Raw genomic sequence first — 15,639 nt, 5'->3', positions numbered from 1 at the left:
CAGCTGTATTACTATTATTACTGGACCTTTACTTACAACAGGAAAGGGAAGATGTAGGGATAATATATATCTGGAAAAAGAGGCAGCAACCTAGAATATCTTTCTTGTCAAATCTACTCATTTTTGTCAAAACTAAGCAACTAGGTTTTTCAGTCTTGTCGAATCAGTACCCTTTGTGAATACATATTGACTATTTAAGCACAGAATTCCATGGTAGGTTAGGGAAGCTGCTGACTGAGGAGACTGAACATCCCCTAAGAAAGCCTCACCTTCTCGGATCTTGTAAGTGAATGGAACAGGCCATTTGTGACAATGTGAGAGCTTAAATACAGATCAATACCCCTAATCTAAAAATCTCAAACCTGAAATGCTTGCCAAGCTAAAACCGTGGACACTGACATGATACGTCAAGTAGAAAGTTCTCCTGATTTCAGGTAATGAGTTACTGTTTTAGGCATACTAAAAACAGTATATAAAGTTACCTTCAGTCTTTGTGTATTAAATATACATGACACATAAATTCCCAAGACACCTCATTTTGTATATACAAATATTTAAAAATCTGAAACAAAAAACACTTCTGGTTCCACGCATTAGGAATAAGAAATACTTACCCTGTATTAGCATAGTCACATGTATGAAATGAGAGGATCACTTAGCAGTAGAAAAGATGCTGTATGTCAGGAATGATCCAGAAATGGCAGCTAGACAGGTAGATGGGGTTTGAGCTGGGTCTTGAAGAATAGGTAGGAGTTGATAAGGAGAGAAGACAGTTGAGTTGGTTGGATGAATATCAGTCTGGGAACATGGATAGCCAGGGAACATAAAATGCAGGCATGGTGGAGTATAAGCCTATTTAACAGAAGGAAAACCTTTTCTGAGTTTATAGAACCGTAAACCAGAAAGCTAGTTTATTGACCAGAGACTTTTTCAGCAGGCTAAGCATTTGAACTTTTCTCCCTGTATTAGACTATGAGGTCTTGACCAGAAAAATTATTTTTATATCTAGCATTTCTGGAATAGGATTGATACTCAGCAGAAGCTGTTGGAAACTAAACAATGAGAAATCAGGCAAATTTTTTTGGAGTAGGACTGTGATACCAAGTCACCAGTTTAGGAAGTTTAGTATACAAGCATGGCGAAAGTAGACTACTGTTACGCTTCAGAACAGTCTTAGACAATAAGTACGTGATCAGCTGGTGACAGTAGAACAGAGAGGAGCGTACAGATGCACTTGCCTGTAAAGGGATCGAATAATGAAGAAGATGGGATAACTTGGAGGAGATGAGCTAGCTGTAGCCATGTCAAACTTTAGGTATCAGCTTGTGCAGCAGTTGAGGACAGGACCTGGGGGGAAAGGTGAGAGCTGGAGATGTAAATTTGGGCCTCATCCTGGCATACTATGAATACCTTCAAAGTATTTATATGTATTTTTAAATGCTAGTTGTAACTGTAGAAGTGATTGCCATGTTTGGAAGCAAGCAAGGGAAGTGTCACTTGTCTCTATCACGAATTAGTTCTCACGGAGTTTGCCTCAGTGCTTGTGTTAGGCTAGTGCCTGCATCTGGGATCCGTCAGGGATTCTTGCCCAAGCCGCCTGAGGGAATGTGCTCATCCACATGGAGGGGGATGTGTCTGATTCAGTGCCTTCCCCTCTTCAAGTGGAAATACAGGATTTTCTTTATGGCAGATTGTCACTGAGATACATTGAATTGTGTGGTTGTGCAATCCTGAGACATACATGAAGCTCCTCCTAATAATCTTTTTTTTAAGAGTTTTATTTTGTTTATACCAGGAATCGGACTCAGGACCTTATGCTTGCCAGGCAGGCTCTGCACCACTGAGCTATATCCCTGGCCTCCTCCCAATAGTCTTACGAGGTAGGCGTTACCATCCTCCCTGCTCTGCAGGGAGGTTCAGGTGTACTGAGGGACAGTGAAAGGCTTCAGACCTGGGCATCCTGAACCTTGAGCCCATCCTTTTTTGAACACTGCTCTCCACTGCCTCTTGGCCTGCAGTTGACTTCAGGAATTGATCCTATACATGTGCTCCCTCAGGAGCCGTCAGGGGCTGTTTCTCTCTTGCCTGGTGAATGGCACATCCCATGACATGTGTTACCACTTTATTCTTGCTTACTTCCTCAGTTTTGGTGTTTGAATGGTAGAACTCAAAAGTATTGTCAGTTTTCTGGGCACACATTTCTTCTGTGTCATCTCTGGGACCGTACGACGGTTCCATTCTTGGGCATGTCTCCTCTCTCCACAGGTGTAAATGCAATGGACACGCCAGCGAGTGTGTGAAGAATGAATTTGGCAAGCTGGTGTGTAACTGCAAACACAACACGTATGGAGTAGACTGTGAGAAGTGCCTTCCGTTCTTCAATGACCGGCCGTGGAGGAGGGCGATTGCTCAAAGTCCCAGTGAATGCTTGCGTGAGTGCCTGGGCGCTGTCTTGTCTATTCCTCTGGAGGAATCTGGAAACGGAGGAAGGAAGGAAGAAGGGGTGGCTTCCTTTTATTCTTCCTTAGAAGGAATGCTCCGAAAGGCAGTGCTCCTTTGAGAGTTTGAAAAGTAGAGCAGTAAACTGCATGCACGTCAGGGGAAGGTTGCAGAGGAAAGCAGTTGGCTGTGAAGACAAACTGTCCTGGTTATTTGGTTAGATTCAGAAACCAGTATGGCCCCTCTAAAGACGGTTCCTCTAGCCTTGTTTTTGTTGCTCTCTAAGCTGTAATCATCTGTTGGTAGCCATGGAAGATTGATTCCAGAATCTTCCTCAGATATGAAAATCTGTGAGTACTTAAGTCATTTATATACAGTGGTGTAGTATTCCTGTGTGCTTTAAACTATCTCAAGCTTTTAATACCCAGTACAATGTAAATATAAGTAACCAATATACGGTATTGTTTAGGACATAAGGACCCCAAAAAGTCTGTATGTGTTCAGAACACACAGAATTTTTTTTCTAACTTTGTGTGTGTGTGTGTGTGTATGTGTATGTGCACAAAGGACTGAACCCAGGGCTTTCAGCTTGCTGAGACAACCGTTCTGCCACTGAGCTAAATCCTCAGCCCCTTTCCAAATATTTTTGATTAGCACTTGGTCAGATCTGTGGGAGCAGAACCTGCTAGTACAGAAGGCTGACTGTGTGTGCTTTTTCCTGTCAGTGCTCTTTTACTCAAGCATGTGTCAAGTACAGTGAATTCAAAAGTAAGACTGCTGTCCAAAAAACTATTTCTCAAAATTAGTTTCCTCTGTCTCACTAAAGAGTGAAGTGGGAAGAATTTTTCCCATTCTCTTGGAGAGCCCGGTGGCTTTGGGAGGAAGAATAGAGCATGTATTCCTAGAAGATGACAAAACGAAAAGTTGCCACATTGTTTATCCCTTCATAAAGCCATGGTTTATTCTGAGCAGAGAGAGAAAGAAAACCAAGGAGAAAGAAACCATGCAATAACAGTTTGCCAAGGACTTCACAGTAACAAACTTTCAAGGCAGCTGTAATGTTCTTTATCTTTATAAATATGCTGCATCAGACTGTCTTGAATATAAAGTGAATGAAGAGAAAAACACTCTTAAGTTTGTAGACCTTACTGGCAGAAACCTTGACTCATGACTATTTTCATTGAGCTGCCTAGAACAGATTCTCTTATTCATCTTTTCCTTCAGCAAATCCCAGAGTTACAGATAAAATTTACAGCCTTCTCTAACAGTTCTGAGACTTGTTTGAGCTTCTTTAATTCCATTACTGAGCTGAACTATGCAGGGTTGGAAGCTGCCTGATAAAGACTGGCAGAAGAAGAAATGAAATCTTCCTTAGATGTGGCCTCCTAATAAACAAACACAGAGAAGTGCTCTGCTTAATGATGTCATAGTATTGGTCTAGGCAGGAAACTGTAAGAACAACAAATAAAACATTCGTCACAAGCAAATGAACTGACTGCTATATCTCAAAGACTGATGAGAAACTAAGTCAGTTTGCTTCTTCCTTGATCTGTATTCAGGATTGAGATGCTTCAGGGAGTGAGGCCTCTGGATGTTGTGACAGTGCTGTCAGGATGCAGAGGCCAGAGAGGAGAACATTACAGCTGCCTCCTTTCACCCCAGCTGTTGATGCTCTGCCTTCAGAGAGTGAGACCTCGGGGATTGTTGCGCTTCCTGGTCTCAGAGCACCACATGTTTGAGGTGCGATGGACCAGGGTGGCTTGAGGGAAGAGAAGTAGTCAGTGAATGAGAGAAAGAGAGCTACCAAACTAACTTAACAAAACTCTTAAGATTTGATGCCAGCGGGTCAGGTGTTCTAAGCTTTCGGTTACTGTGTTATGTTTAAAAGCAGATTGTAGGAAGAAAGAAAAAAAGAAATTACATGTATTAAGATATTAAAGATAGTTAACTTCCTTGTACAAATTCAAATAAAACATTAGTGTTCAAGATACTCTGCATACTTTGAGTAGAATCAATAAAAGTGAGAAAAATCACCTTAATATAAATATAGCCAAAACTTTCTATGACTATAGACACTTGTTCTTAACATACAATGCTTAATAGATGACCCAGTAGCTTCCTAGGAGATGGAAGCATCTGAAGGGTCTGCATTTCCCTTAAATTCTACTTTGATCTTCAAAGGCACTCATCTGAGCCCATGAATCTTTGGTTTCTTACCTGGTTACGCAAGTCATCCTACACTTTGAAAGTTAGTGTCTTGGTGTGTTTGAACCATCTGCAACCTAAACCTTAAAACTGAAGGCTGCACATAAATTAGCACATTGTTCTTTGAATTGGTAGTAAAAGCAAGGATAAAGAGTCAAGAAAATTGTAGTTTGACAGTTTTTAGTTTATATGAATCTACCTCTGTGGAGATGGATTTGTTTTTTCTGAGTACAGGCATTTCTGGTGTTTTTTATAAGGCTATTTTGTAGCAAGCAGCTCATCTAGTTGCATAACCGTTTTATTGATACACTGTTTTGTTTTGCTTAGTTTTGGCATCTGGTGGTCACGCTCAGCCACTACCTCTGTCAAAGATGTAGGGAATTAGGGTTTATTAAAATGCTATAATAAAGGTGTATTCATCTGATGTAACTTGTACATTTTGGCCAACAGCCTGTGACTGCAATGGTCGATCACAAGAGTGCTACTTTGACCCTGAACTGTACCGTTCCACTGGCCATGGTGGCCACTGTACCAACTGCCGGGATAACACAGACGGTGCTAACTGTGAGAGGTGCCGAGAGAACTTCTTCCGTCTTGGGAACAAAGAAGCCTGCTCTCCCTGCCACTGCAGTCCTGTTGGTAAGTGACAAGAAGGACTCATTCAGCTTGATAGGAGACACAAGATGAATGTTCCCTGTATCCCCGGAAAGAAGAGGTTTGCTTCCTGGGCATTTGCACAGCTGAGTATGGGAGATGCACATTATGTAGATTATTCTGCATCTGCCTTCACTCTGTCTAACCCAGTTGAACTTTCTGATGATTTCCTGGTGCGTGTGAAAAGGTGGAGGTGGCCTGAGTAGTGGTTGTGTAAATAATTAGCAATAAGGTCACGGAGACTGTTTGAACTTTGACTGTGTAAGCATCTTCCCTGTTAATGATTTTGTTTAGTCTCATCTCCTTAGCTCTGGCTGAACTGCTTTAAGTATGTTGATGTCTGTCTAGAGGTCTAAGGACCATCCTACTTTGTCAAGAGTCTTACCGTGACTTCATATTTATGCCTGCATAGACTTAAGTTCTAGACATGGATCTTAAAGAGCCTGTGCTCCTTCCCAGAGAAGTATTGGTTTTGGGTATAGGGTACTGTTGGGTACAGGACAGTTACCAAGCATTGTTCAGCACTGAATAGACTCATCTAGGCTGTGTCTGGAAAATTAAAATATGGTTTTAAAAGGTATGATTTTGAAAGACTCATGGTTTAAAATATGATCATCTCCCACCCACTGTTGTGATCATCTAGAGATTACTTATTGGTTTAACAGTGGCTTTTAGTTACCACTTGTCAGTCTTTTGATGCATTGGTTTTGATTCCCCCTGGACTTGTGGTTGATGGGAAGCTCATTGAATTTTAGGTTCTCTCAGCACACAGTGTGATAGTTACGGCAGATGCAGCTGTAAGCCAGGAGTGATGGGTGACAAGTGTGACCGTTGCCAGCCTGGATTCCATTCTCTCACTGAAGCAGGATGCAGGTAAATTGTTTTCAAACCAGGAAAAGGGACAGGGGCAGAGTCTGTCTATAGTAAACTCATAATAATAGATATATTGAATTATTGACAGCAGCATGAACATTTTCCTCCATAATAGTTACTAGTAAGAATCAAGAATAACTGGTATGATGAGCCTCTGGGGTATCGGTTTGTATGGAGAATAAGGAGAATTTTGATACCTAGATGTGAAAATCCAGATCTAAAAGCTCGTAGGTATCATTTCATCCTATTGTGTGGAATGTTACTCTGTTAACATGTGAAGCAAAGGATTGACTGAAGAGTGGAACTTCGTTTCACCCTTTCTTCCCTCACTGGCTTACTCCATGTTTTCATCGCCCAGGCCCTGCTCCTGTGATCCTTCCGGCAGCACAGATGAATGTAATGTGGAAACAGGAAGATGTGTTTGCAAAGACAATGTTGAAGGCTTCAATTGTGAGAGGTAGCTCATTTTTCCTGCAGCCGTGATATGATTTGCCTGTTATCATATCACAAGCTAACAAAATAACTACGACTTTATGTTTTTCAGATGCAAACCTGGGTTTTTCAATCTGGAATCGTCCAATCCCAGGGGTTGCACACCTTGCTTCTGCTTTGGGCATTCCTCAGTCTGTACAAATGCAGTTGGCTACAGTGCTTATGATGTGTCCTCTACCTTTCAGATTGGTAAATTTCATCTTACCCTTCCACCTCCTAGAACCCCAAGATCACATTTAAATGTGTAACTAAAGTCAGTAACTTCAAGGGTTTTTGGATAGTGGGAACCATTTCATGTGCATGGCATTAATATGCGTGAGTCTCATCAGACTCTTTAATGAAAACATTTGTATTTGTATAGAACTTAGTGATCAGTGATTACAAACATTATATAGAGAAGAGTACACCAGAGTGTAACATGTATATGTACTGTTGTAGGAGCCTTTTATTAAAAAACTTTTATTGTTGACTTTCTGTAGATAAGATGCAATCTTCTGCATTTTTGTAAGACACAGAGGATCTGGATTCAGGATGTTTACAGTGTAAATAGTTTTTGCGTTTCTGTTCTCTGCCTGCAGATGAGGACGGGTGGCGTGTGGAGCAGAGAGATGGCTCTGAGGCATCTCTGGAGTGGTCCTCCGAGAGCCAGGATATCTCTGTGATCTCTGATAGCTACTTCCCTCGCTACTTCGTTGCCCCCGGTAAGTGAGGCTGGAAGTTGCAGTGACTTCCTGGGCGCTTCTCTCTAGTTTCATGCTCACATTCTTGCCCACCTTTGTGTCTGTATTCCAGCCAAGTTCTTGGGCAACCAGGTGTTGAGTTACGGTCAGAACCTCTCCTTCTCCTTTCGAGTGGACAGACGAGACACGCGCCTCTCAGCAGAGGATCTTGTGCTTGAGGGAGCAGGTCTAAGAGTGTCTGTGCCCTTGATCGCTCAGGGCAATTCCTATCCTAGTGAGACCTCAGGGAAGTATGTCTTCAGGTAAGATTACCTGCTTTGTAAAAGCATTGTCATTTTGGACTGGCATTGCAAAAAGTAGTTTTTTGTCTAAGCTTATCTGGCCTCTGGACATTGATTAAAGAAAAACTTGTAGGTTATCATGATGACTTTGCAAAAGTGACCTTTCCTTCATTTCCTTTTCCAGTTTTGCTGTCAACCCAGCAATCTCCTTTCTGCTTTGATTAGATTGTCAGCATCTCATTGTTGGTGGCACAAATGAGAAATGCATCCCTGCATCTGAAATTAACGCCCCTTTTTTGCTTTCTCTCCAGGCTCCATGAAGCAACAGATTATCCATGGAGGCCTACTCTTACCCCTTTTGAATTTCAGAAGCTCCTAAACAACTTGACCTCTATCAAGATCCGGGGGACATACAGCGAGAGAAGTAAGTAATGATGCAATTCAGAAGTATTGTTTAAGAGAATGATTAGATAGAAGGATATGTGATAACGCAGAAGCTTATCTCTTCAAATACTATAGCACTGATTTCAAAGGACTAATATAAACTACCACATTGTATATGAATTATATATAAAAATAATGTATTTACAAAAACTACTTTCAAAGCCAGGTGTGGTGGCATGTGCCTGTAATCTCAGCACTCAGAAGGCTGAGGCAAGAGAATCATTGCAAGTTTGAGACCAGCCTTGGCTGCAGAGTGAGCTCAAGGCCAGTCTGAACTGCTTAGCAAGACCCTATCTCAAAAAGACAAAAAAACAAAACAAACAAAAAACTACTTTCATGAGCCGGAAGAAAATTTGTTAAAATCAGTAAATGATACTGTTTTATAACTAATAAGCCAATTATAATTATAATTATAATTATAATTAGTCTGTAGTGCACAAATCAAACTTAGTAGTTGACTTTTGTTGACATTTTGGGTCTGGTGACTCTTAGTTACTGACTTTTCACGGGCTTTTGGAAAATGAAAGGTATCTCAGCAGTTCTCCATTCTGCCCTGCACAGGTGCTGGATATTTGGATGATGTCACCCTGGCGAGTGCTCGTCCTGGGCCTGGGGTCGCTGCAACCTGGGTGGAGTCCTGCACCTGCCCAGCGGGATACGGAGGGCAGTTTTGCGAGATATGCCTCTCAGGTTACAGGAGAGAAACCCCGAGTCTTGGACCATACAGTCCCTGTGTGCTTTGTACTTGCAATGGACACAGTGAGACCTGTGACCCTGAAACAGGTGAGAAGATGATCTCCGTCCCTGCCGGGCCTGACTTCCCTTTAGCGGCTGGGAAAGAGATGCTCCCTGTCTTACTCACTTGTGTATTCCTCTCACACCTGTTTTGCACGTAGGTGTGTGTGACTGTAGAGACAACACGGCTGGTCCCCACTGTGAGAGGTGCAGTGATGGCTACTATGGGGACTCGACCGTGGGCGCCTCCTCTGACTGTCAGCCGTGTCCGTGTCCTGGGGGCTCAAGTTGTGCTGTTGTCCCTAAGACAAAGGAGGTGGTGTGCACCAACTGTCCAGTCGGCACCACTGGTGAGTCTGCCCGCTCTTTCCATCTTATGGAAGACTTGGGAGTAGCAACTTTGGTGTTTTGTTCTGTTTTGAGTTTGTTTTTTTAAAGTTGTTTTTGTTTGGGTTAGTGATTGTAGTCAGAAGTTTTGCAGAAAATGCAAAGTGTGATGAAAATATACAGTGAATGTTTATAAAAATTTTTTTAACTGATTACGGTAAAAGACACATTACCATTCATCCCCCTCGAAATACTCTTATCTCACTTCAAACTCAGTGTCCTATCTTCACAACTTCCTGAAGAAGTTTTGAAAGTCCTGCTTCCCGTCATGATGCGCTGTGATTGACAATATGGGGAGTGCTGCTGCCTGCCCAGTGCCGTCCCAGGGAAAGACGGCCCGTCACAGCACTGTGACAGCCCTTGTCCACAGCTGGTGTTGTGCTTCCTAAAGTCAGGATGACCATGGGAAGGAAATGTTTTGGATTGATTCAGGATGGCAAGGCAAGCCCAACAGCACAATTACAGACATGAGAGAGGACTTCTAGAATTGCTTTATGACGTGGCAAGAACGGTGGGTTAAGTGTCTTTGAAGTGAGGGGAACTATTTTGAAAGGGATTAATGACAATGTGTCTTTTACTGCATGTACTACATTTTTTAAAAACTTGAATATTCACCATATTTTTTATCACAAAGGGTAATTAGGTTAATTAGGTTAATTAGGAATTCATGAAATACGTATCAGGTTACTCATTGTAGCTAATATGTATTATTTATGGCCAGATACTATTTAAGTATGTTCCATGAACTTTTTATTAATCCTCATGACACTGAGGTGAGTTCTGCTGTTATTACCTTGTGACAACTAAGAAAATTGAGGCATGGAGACAGTGAGTTTCATGTCCAAGGCTGCACGGCCCCTCCCTGGTCAAGCTGGGACCCCAGCCCAGCCAGTGTACCTCCAGAGATAATGATGGCCACAGCATGTTCTCATTCATCAAATGAGAAGCTAAACTTGATTTTTCAGTTTGGGAGGCTGTCCTGGGATTTTTGAAATAAAGTAATCATTTTAAAATTCCCTAAATAGTCCTCTCAGTATATCATCATGTGTAATTGGGAAAACAGATTGATTTTTTGTGTTCTTTTTCAAAAGAGCATACAACTAGATCTTTCCTAGCTAAGAGAACAGTGCCTGTGCTGAACTACTGAGGAGACCGAGGCTCCTCCATGCAGACCGCTGCCTTCTCCCATCACCCACACCATCACAGAGAGGTTCTATCTGGGCTTCCCGTAAAGCCCTGGCTCTATTGCAGGCTTTGTGTGAGAGGACACTGACACTGTGGTCATTAGGAGTCCCCTTCCTATAGCTCCCACCCACTGTCCTGGTGACCCCACGTTTAGCACAAGAGAATTACAGCTCACAGTCTGTCATTTGTTTAAGGTAGTTGGGCAAGAAGGGAATAGGAATTGGTGTAGAGTTTCGTATCTCTGACTTTTCTGCCTTTTTAAAATAAGATTTTTAACTGATACATAAATTTATACATAGTAATGTCTTGATATACATGTGATGTCTTGATATTCATATGTATTGTGTCCTACTTCTTAAAAAATCATTTCTCCACAGTCCCACCCCAACAGACTTCTGCAACCTTGGTCCTACCACCCGCCCTTGCACCTGTGTCTGCTGCATCCTTCCTGGGCTCCAGTGCTCAAATGTACTGGCTTTTTGGTCTGCTGCAAGCTTTCCCTCTCTTCAGCATGCTATCCTACACTTCTTTCTCTGCCCTCCCCTTGCCAGCTCTTACCTGTCTATGGGGTGAATTGAAGCATCTCTTCTACAGGAAGCCTTTCCTTGAGATCTTGGAAAATGCTGTAAACATATTAGTCCCTAACTGTGTTTGTCTTATGTAAGATTTGTGATATATACTTATTTTGCTTAGTTATCACCTGGCTTGAAGACAGTGATGAATAGCAATTCTTGAGAATGGTGGAGGTAGAGGTCTGTATGAAAACAGTATAGGTCTTATCAAAATAATGCTATCTTTATACACTGCTTCATTTTTTAATAACACTTTTAATTTGTTTATTGTCTATCTCCTTTTTATTCTTTCCCCCAGGTTTAAGCACTATAAACACACAATTTGCTTTATTCGTTTGTGAATAAAGAACAGTATTAACCATGACTATTTGTTGAGTGAGTGGAAGCACTTGCTAACTGGAAGGAGGTAGATTATAAGGAGTAAAAGATGTTTCTCATTTAGCAGATTTTCCAAGATTATGTATGAATAACTGTGATAGTTACTGAGTTCTTATGCATACAGTTTAATCTTTTTAAATGATCTTTGAAGATAAAGAAATGTTAACAATTGTTTTTTCCAATAAACTTGAGTGCATATCTTTGGGAATACAAAGATGAATAAATTATGGAGGGAAATATAGATGATTTTAATGCAGCATGATTAGTTCAGATAAAAGAATGTACATATGGGTACCAAAGGAGAAGAAAGGAAGGCACATCTCCCAGTGAGGGGAAGGAAGATAAGGGGAACTAAGGCTGAAAATATATGATGCTTGCACAGAGTCATGTACAAGTTACAGCTAGGATTTAAACCTAGATCCTAGACTGTCGGTTAAAGGGTAGACTAGCCAGAGCTACCAAAGCATATTTTGGAGGGGCTTTTTTATAGGCTACCAGATCCCTGTTCTAGCTTTTTCTACCTAATTTTAGTTTTGCATTTTATTCAAAGCAAGTTTTATAACTTTGAAAATATGAAACATCTCTAGACTAGCTCAATTGTCGGATGAAAAAGCATAATTGAAATGCTGCCAGAATGCTAATCTGGAAACAGATTTGAGTGAGAGTCTGGTGGCTGTTCACATCAGGGCCAGAAGAGTCCCTCGTGTCTCATCCTCTCCAACACCCTGTTTTTTCCCCTCCGGCCCCACCTCCACCCACACTCTCTGTTCGCCTCATCAGTCTGCATTTGTCAAATCCGGTGGTTCGTTTCAGTGCTCATCTTGCCCATTTTCTCAGCTGCTCCAAACATTGTCTCCCATCCTTCTCCCCTTCTGTACCACTTCCTCTCCTTGTTTTCATATAACCGTTCTTCTCCTGGATATCCTTCCATCACCTCTGCTCGTCGGCTGGGAGCTTTCATAGCAAGCTGTCTGTGTTCCCCCTTTAAGTGATCAGATCTCTTCTTTAGGGTTCAAAAGCCTCCTGATGCCTATAACTTCAGCATCTGCATCTTCAGTCCTGAACATTCTCTCCTGAGCACCAGTAACCACTTGCAGCCTGCCTGGGTGGTGGGCTGGAAGCCTTTACTTACCCCTCCACATCTGTTCTCTGCCTGTCTCCAAATGATGAAACCTGTGTGCTACATCGAATCCCACCTCTGTGGGGTTCAGACAACAGGAAGCACATAGAGGCGAACAGAGAGAAGGACAGTGAAGGCTGAGTGTTTACTTCAAGGCCTTTTCTCTGACAAGTCCTTTGGGTTGGTGACCTCAAATCAAAGGTCTCAGCTTGTGGCAGGTGACCTTATCCAAATAGCACTTTCTGACTGTTTCTGGTAGCTGAGGTGCAGGCTCTGGACCTATCCCAGGTACTATTCTCCTTGTAGTTTCCTACACTCTGCCTGTATGTCTGTGATAGCATCTTTATTAACCTGCGCTTCTTCTAAAATCTGGTGGAAGCCTCCATGGCTCCATAACCCTTATTTTCTATGTGCCAGTAAAACCAGCACCACTGGATGATGCCAAGGTCTGCAGCTATGTTGAGCAGCAGCCAAGTTCCAGGTTCTTTTGCATCGTGGCTGTAGGGGCTTCTGAGTGCTGCTTGGCTGAGCACTGTGAATGGCCTTTCTGGGGCACTTGCCCTGTGACTGTCTCCCTTTCTGTCCCCTGAGCTCCAACAGAAACAGGTGGCCATGGATGATTTCTAAATTATTCTCTAGATATCCGTTTCCATACTAGTTACTGCCATGTGAGAGGTAGCAGGTGCCTTTTATATTTTCAGGGCATTATCCTGCTCTCTCTGTTTGAGGGACTTCCAGGGGTCGAAGTGGCATGTCATCTTTTAAAAATATTATCAGGTAAAGCAAGCATATGAATGTGCCATTCCTGGGGACTGGAGGTGAATAAACCTTGGGTCTGATTCATTTACAAAGTGCTTTGAATACATGGTCTTGGTTAGTTGTCAGAGTATTTGAAGAGAGGTGGATAACCGTGGTTGCCTGTCTTCTAAGGAGGAAATAGAGAGGTGTGGGAGGTCCCTCCACTGATCTGGCTCAGCGCCACAGCTGCCGCCAGGTCCCGGCTGCCCTCACAGCTGTCAGACACGCTAGGCTGCCTGTGGAACCCTAGTGTTTTCTTTTGTAACAATGGACTGTCTCATCCCTAGGTAAGAGATGTGAGCTCTGTGATGACGGCTACTTTGGAGACCCCCAGGGTAACAATGGCCCCGTGAGGCTCTGCCGCCTGTGCCAGTGCAATGACAACATCGACCCCAACGCAGTGGGGAACTGCAACCGCCTGACGGGGGAGTGCCTGAAGTGCATCTATAACACTGCCGGCTTCTATTGTGATCGCTGCAAGGATGGGTTTTTTGGAAATCCCTTGGCTCCCAATCCAGCAGACAAATGCAAAGGTACGGCCATCGGTCAGGTGCTTTAATTTCTGTACTCTGTGACTTCATCTGTGTCCTTTGGAATACTGACAATAGTTTGATATAGTGTAGTACAGTCCATTAAAAATACAGGATGACTTATATTTTAAAATTTGTATAATTTAAAATTTTTCAGCCATCATAGTAAAATAATAAAAAGAAACAGGAGAAGTTAATATATTTTATTCAACCCAAAATAGCCAATATATTATTTTAATAAGTAATGAGTAAAATATGTGAGATATAAATTTTTTCTCCCCATCCAGTAATTGTAGCACATTTTCAACATTTATAGCACATCTCAGTTCGGGTCAGTCAGCCACATTTCCAATGCTTCCTAGCCGACTGAGCAGTGGCTGCTGTATGGAGCAACACTAATGTTGCTATTCGGGTAGCTTGCCGTTCAGTCTTCTCCTCTGGTGATGTCCCCTGCGCTGTCTCTGTCTCCTGCCGTAGACTGCAGTTGTAACCCGTATGGGACGGTGAAGCAGCAGAGGGACTGCAACCCCGTGACTGGGCAGTGCGAGTGTCTGCCTCATGTGTCTGGCCGGGACTGCGCTGTCTGTGACCCCGGCTTCTACAACCTGCAGAGTGGGCGAGGCTGCGAGAGGTGAGACGTCGGTGCCTTTAGTGGACATCATCTTTACTTTTTGTGTGCGGGCAGTGAGGTTTTGTAAGTTACACTTGTTAGCTCACTTGATTTTTCTTCCAAATGATTTGAATACCTAATACAGGAAATGTATCCTTGAGGGTCGTACTCGAAATTATAGTAAGCTAATGGGATGAAGGAATGGAGCATAATGGCTCCACCTATATCAGAATCAGCTGAACAACATTTTTAAAGTAACACAAGGTTCTTTCTGGGATGCTTAGAATAAACCCTACTGGGTTGCAGCCCGGGAAGTCTGAGTGCCCAGTCGATGACAGTACAGTACCATCTCTGCTCAGAATACCAGTGGCAGTGGTAGTCTTGAAAATGAGGTCCTAAATAGCACTCATAGAAATTAACTTGAACCTCAGAAACTTAGTAACCTTCTACATTCTATTTTCTGATAGAGATTACACCAGTCCTGTGCTGAAAAACAACAACTTTTACTTAAGGTCTGTTTTCCTTACTCGAGAAACATTCTGTGTTTGTTTTTCAGGTGTGACTGCCATGCTCTAGGTTCCACCAATGGGCAGTGTGACATTCGTACTGGCCAGTGTGAGTGCCAGCCTGGCATCACTGGGCAGCACTGTGAGCGCTGTGAGGTCAACCACTTTGGGTTCGGACCTGAAGGCTGCAAACGTAAGGCCTGCTGCTGTTGGCGTGCAATCCTAAGTCTCCTCTGAGTCTAGTTAGAAGGGACTTTGGCACCTCTGACTAGCCACCTCACTTTTAGAGTCTGAGCCGTACCTAAGTCATCATGGACCTTCTTGTCCATGAAATGGTGCTCTTTTCTAGAACTCTGGAAATGGACAACCTCTCTAGTCTCTTTGCAACCACCTTATTTATATTTTCTTTTATGGCATTTTTGATGCTTTGTTGTTCCAAAGAAGAATCTCCCTTTGATTAGTGAGCTTGCCCACTGTGCTTAATGAAACTTTCGTATTGATCACATTTATCATGGAGATAACGAAACAGTGAAGAATTCTTTTTGCATTGCGTTTGTTGACTCACTGGCTGCAGTTGCTTCCCACCCTTGGGGCCCTTTCCCTACAGTTGCGTATAAACATCTGCTTCTCCTTGGCATAAACACTTGCCTGGAATTAGAACAGTTTGGTGTTTTTGCTTTCTGAATTCCTTGATTTCTCTTGTGGAATGGAGCAAAAGTCACTTGCTCAGCTCAGAGAACAAAGTGAGTA

The 15,639-nt window shown here is 42.6% G+C and overlaps 1 protein-coding gene across 1 annotated transcript in view; it reads left to right on the top strand.

Moving 5' to 3' along the window:
* Positions 1-15,639, top strand: part of Lamc1 (laminin subunit gamma 1) — a 114,910-nt gene that overhangs the window by 81,995 nt on the left and 17,276 nt on the right. The window contains exons 4-16 of the mRNA XM_013157832.2: positions 2,266-2,432; positions 5,095-5,283; positions 6,054-6,171; positions 6,530-6,628; positions 6,716-6,852; positions 7,242-7,364; positions 7,456-7,645; positions 7,936-8,048; positions 8,630-8,851; positions 8,965-9,153; positions 13,531-13,776; positions 14,251-14,404; positions 14,940-15,082. Coding sequence (XP_013013286.2) covers positions 2,266-2,432; positions 5,095-5,283; positions 6,054-6,171; positions 6,530-6,628; positions 6,716-6,852; positions 7,242-7,364; positions 7,456-7,645; positions 7,936-8,048; positions 8,630-8,851; positions 8,965-9,153; positions 13,531-13,776; positions 14,251-14,404; positions 14,940-15,082 — 2,090 coding nt within the window. The remainder of the gene's footprint in view (positions 1-2,265; positions 2,433-5,094; positions 5,284-6,053; positions 6,172-6,529; positions 6,629-6,715; positions 6,853-7,241; positions 7,365-7,455; positions 7,646-7,935; positions 8,049-8,629; positions 8,852-8,964; positions 9,154-13,530; positions 13,777-14,250; positions 14,405-14,939; positions 15,083-15,639) is intronic.

The sequence above is a fragment of the Cavia porcellus genome, unplaced genomic scaffold (assembly GCF_034190915.1).
Source record: "Cavia porcellus strain 051 isolate PalLab524CR breed Dunkin Hartley unplaced genomic scaffold, mCavPor4.1 scaffold_29, whole genome shotgun sequence".
Lineage (NCBI taxonomy): Eukaryota > Metazoa > Chordata > Mammalia > Rodentia > Caviidae > Cavia > Cavia porcellus.
The sequence above is the reverse complement of the archived record's forward strand: the minus strand, read 5'-3'. Positions and strand labels throughout refer to the sequence as shown.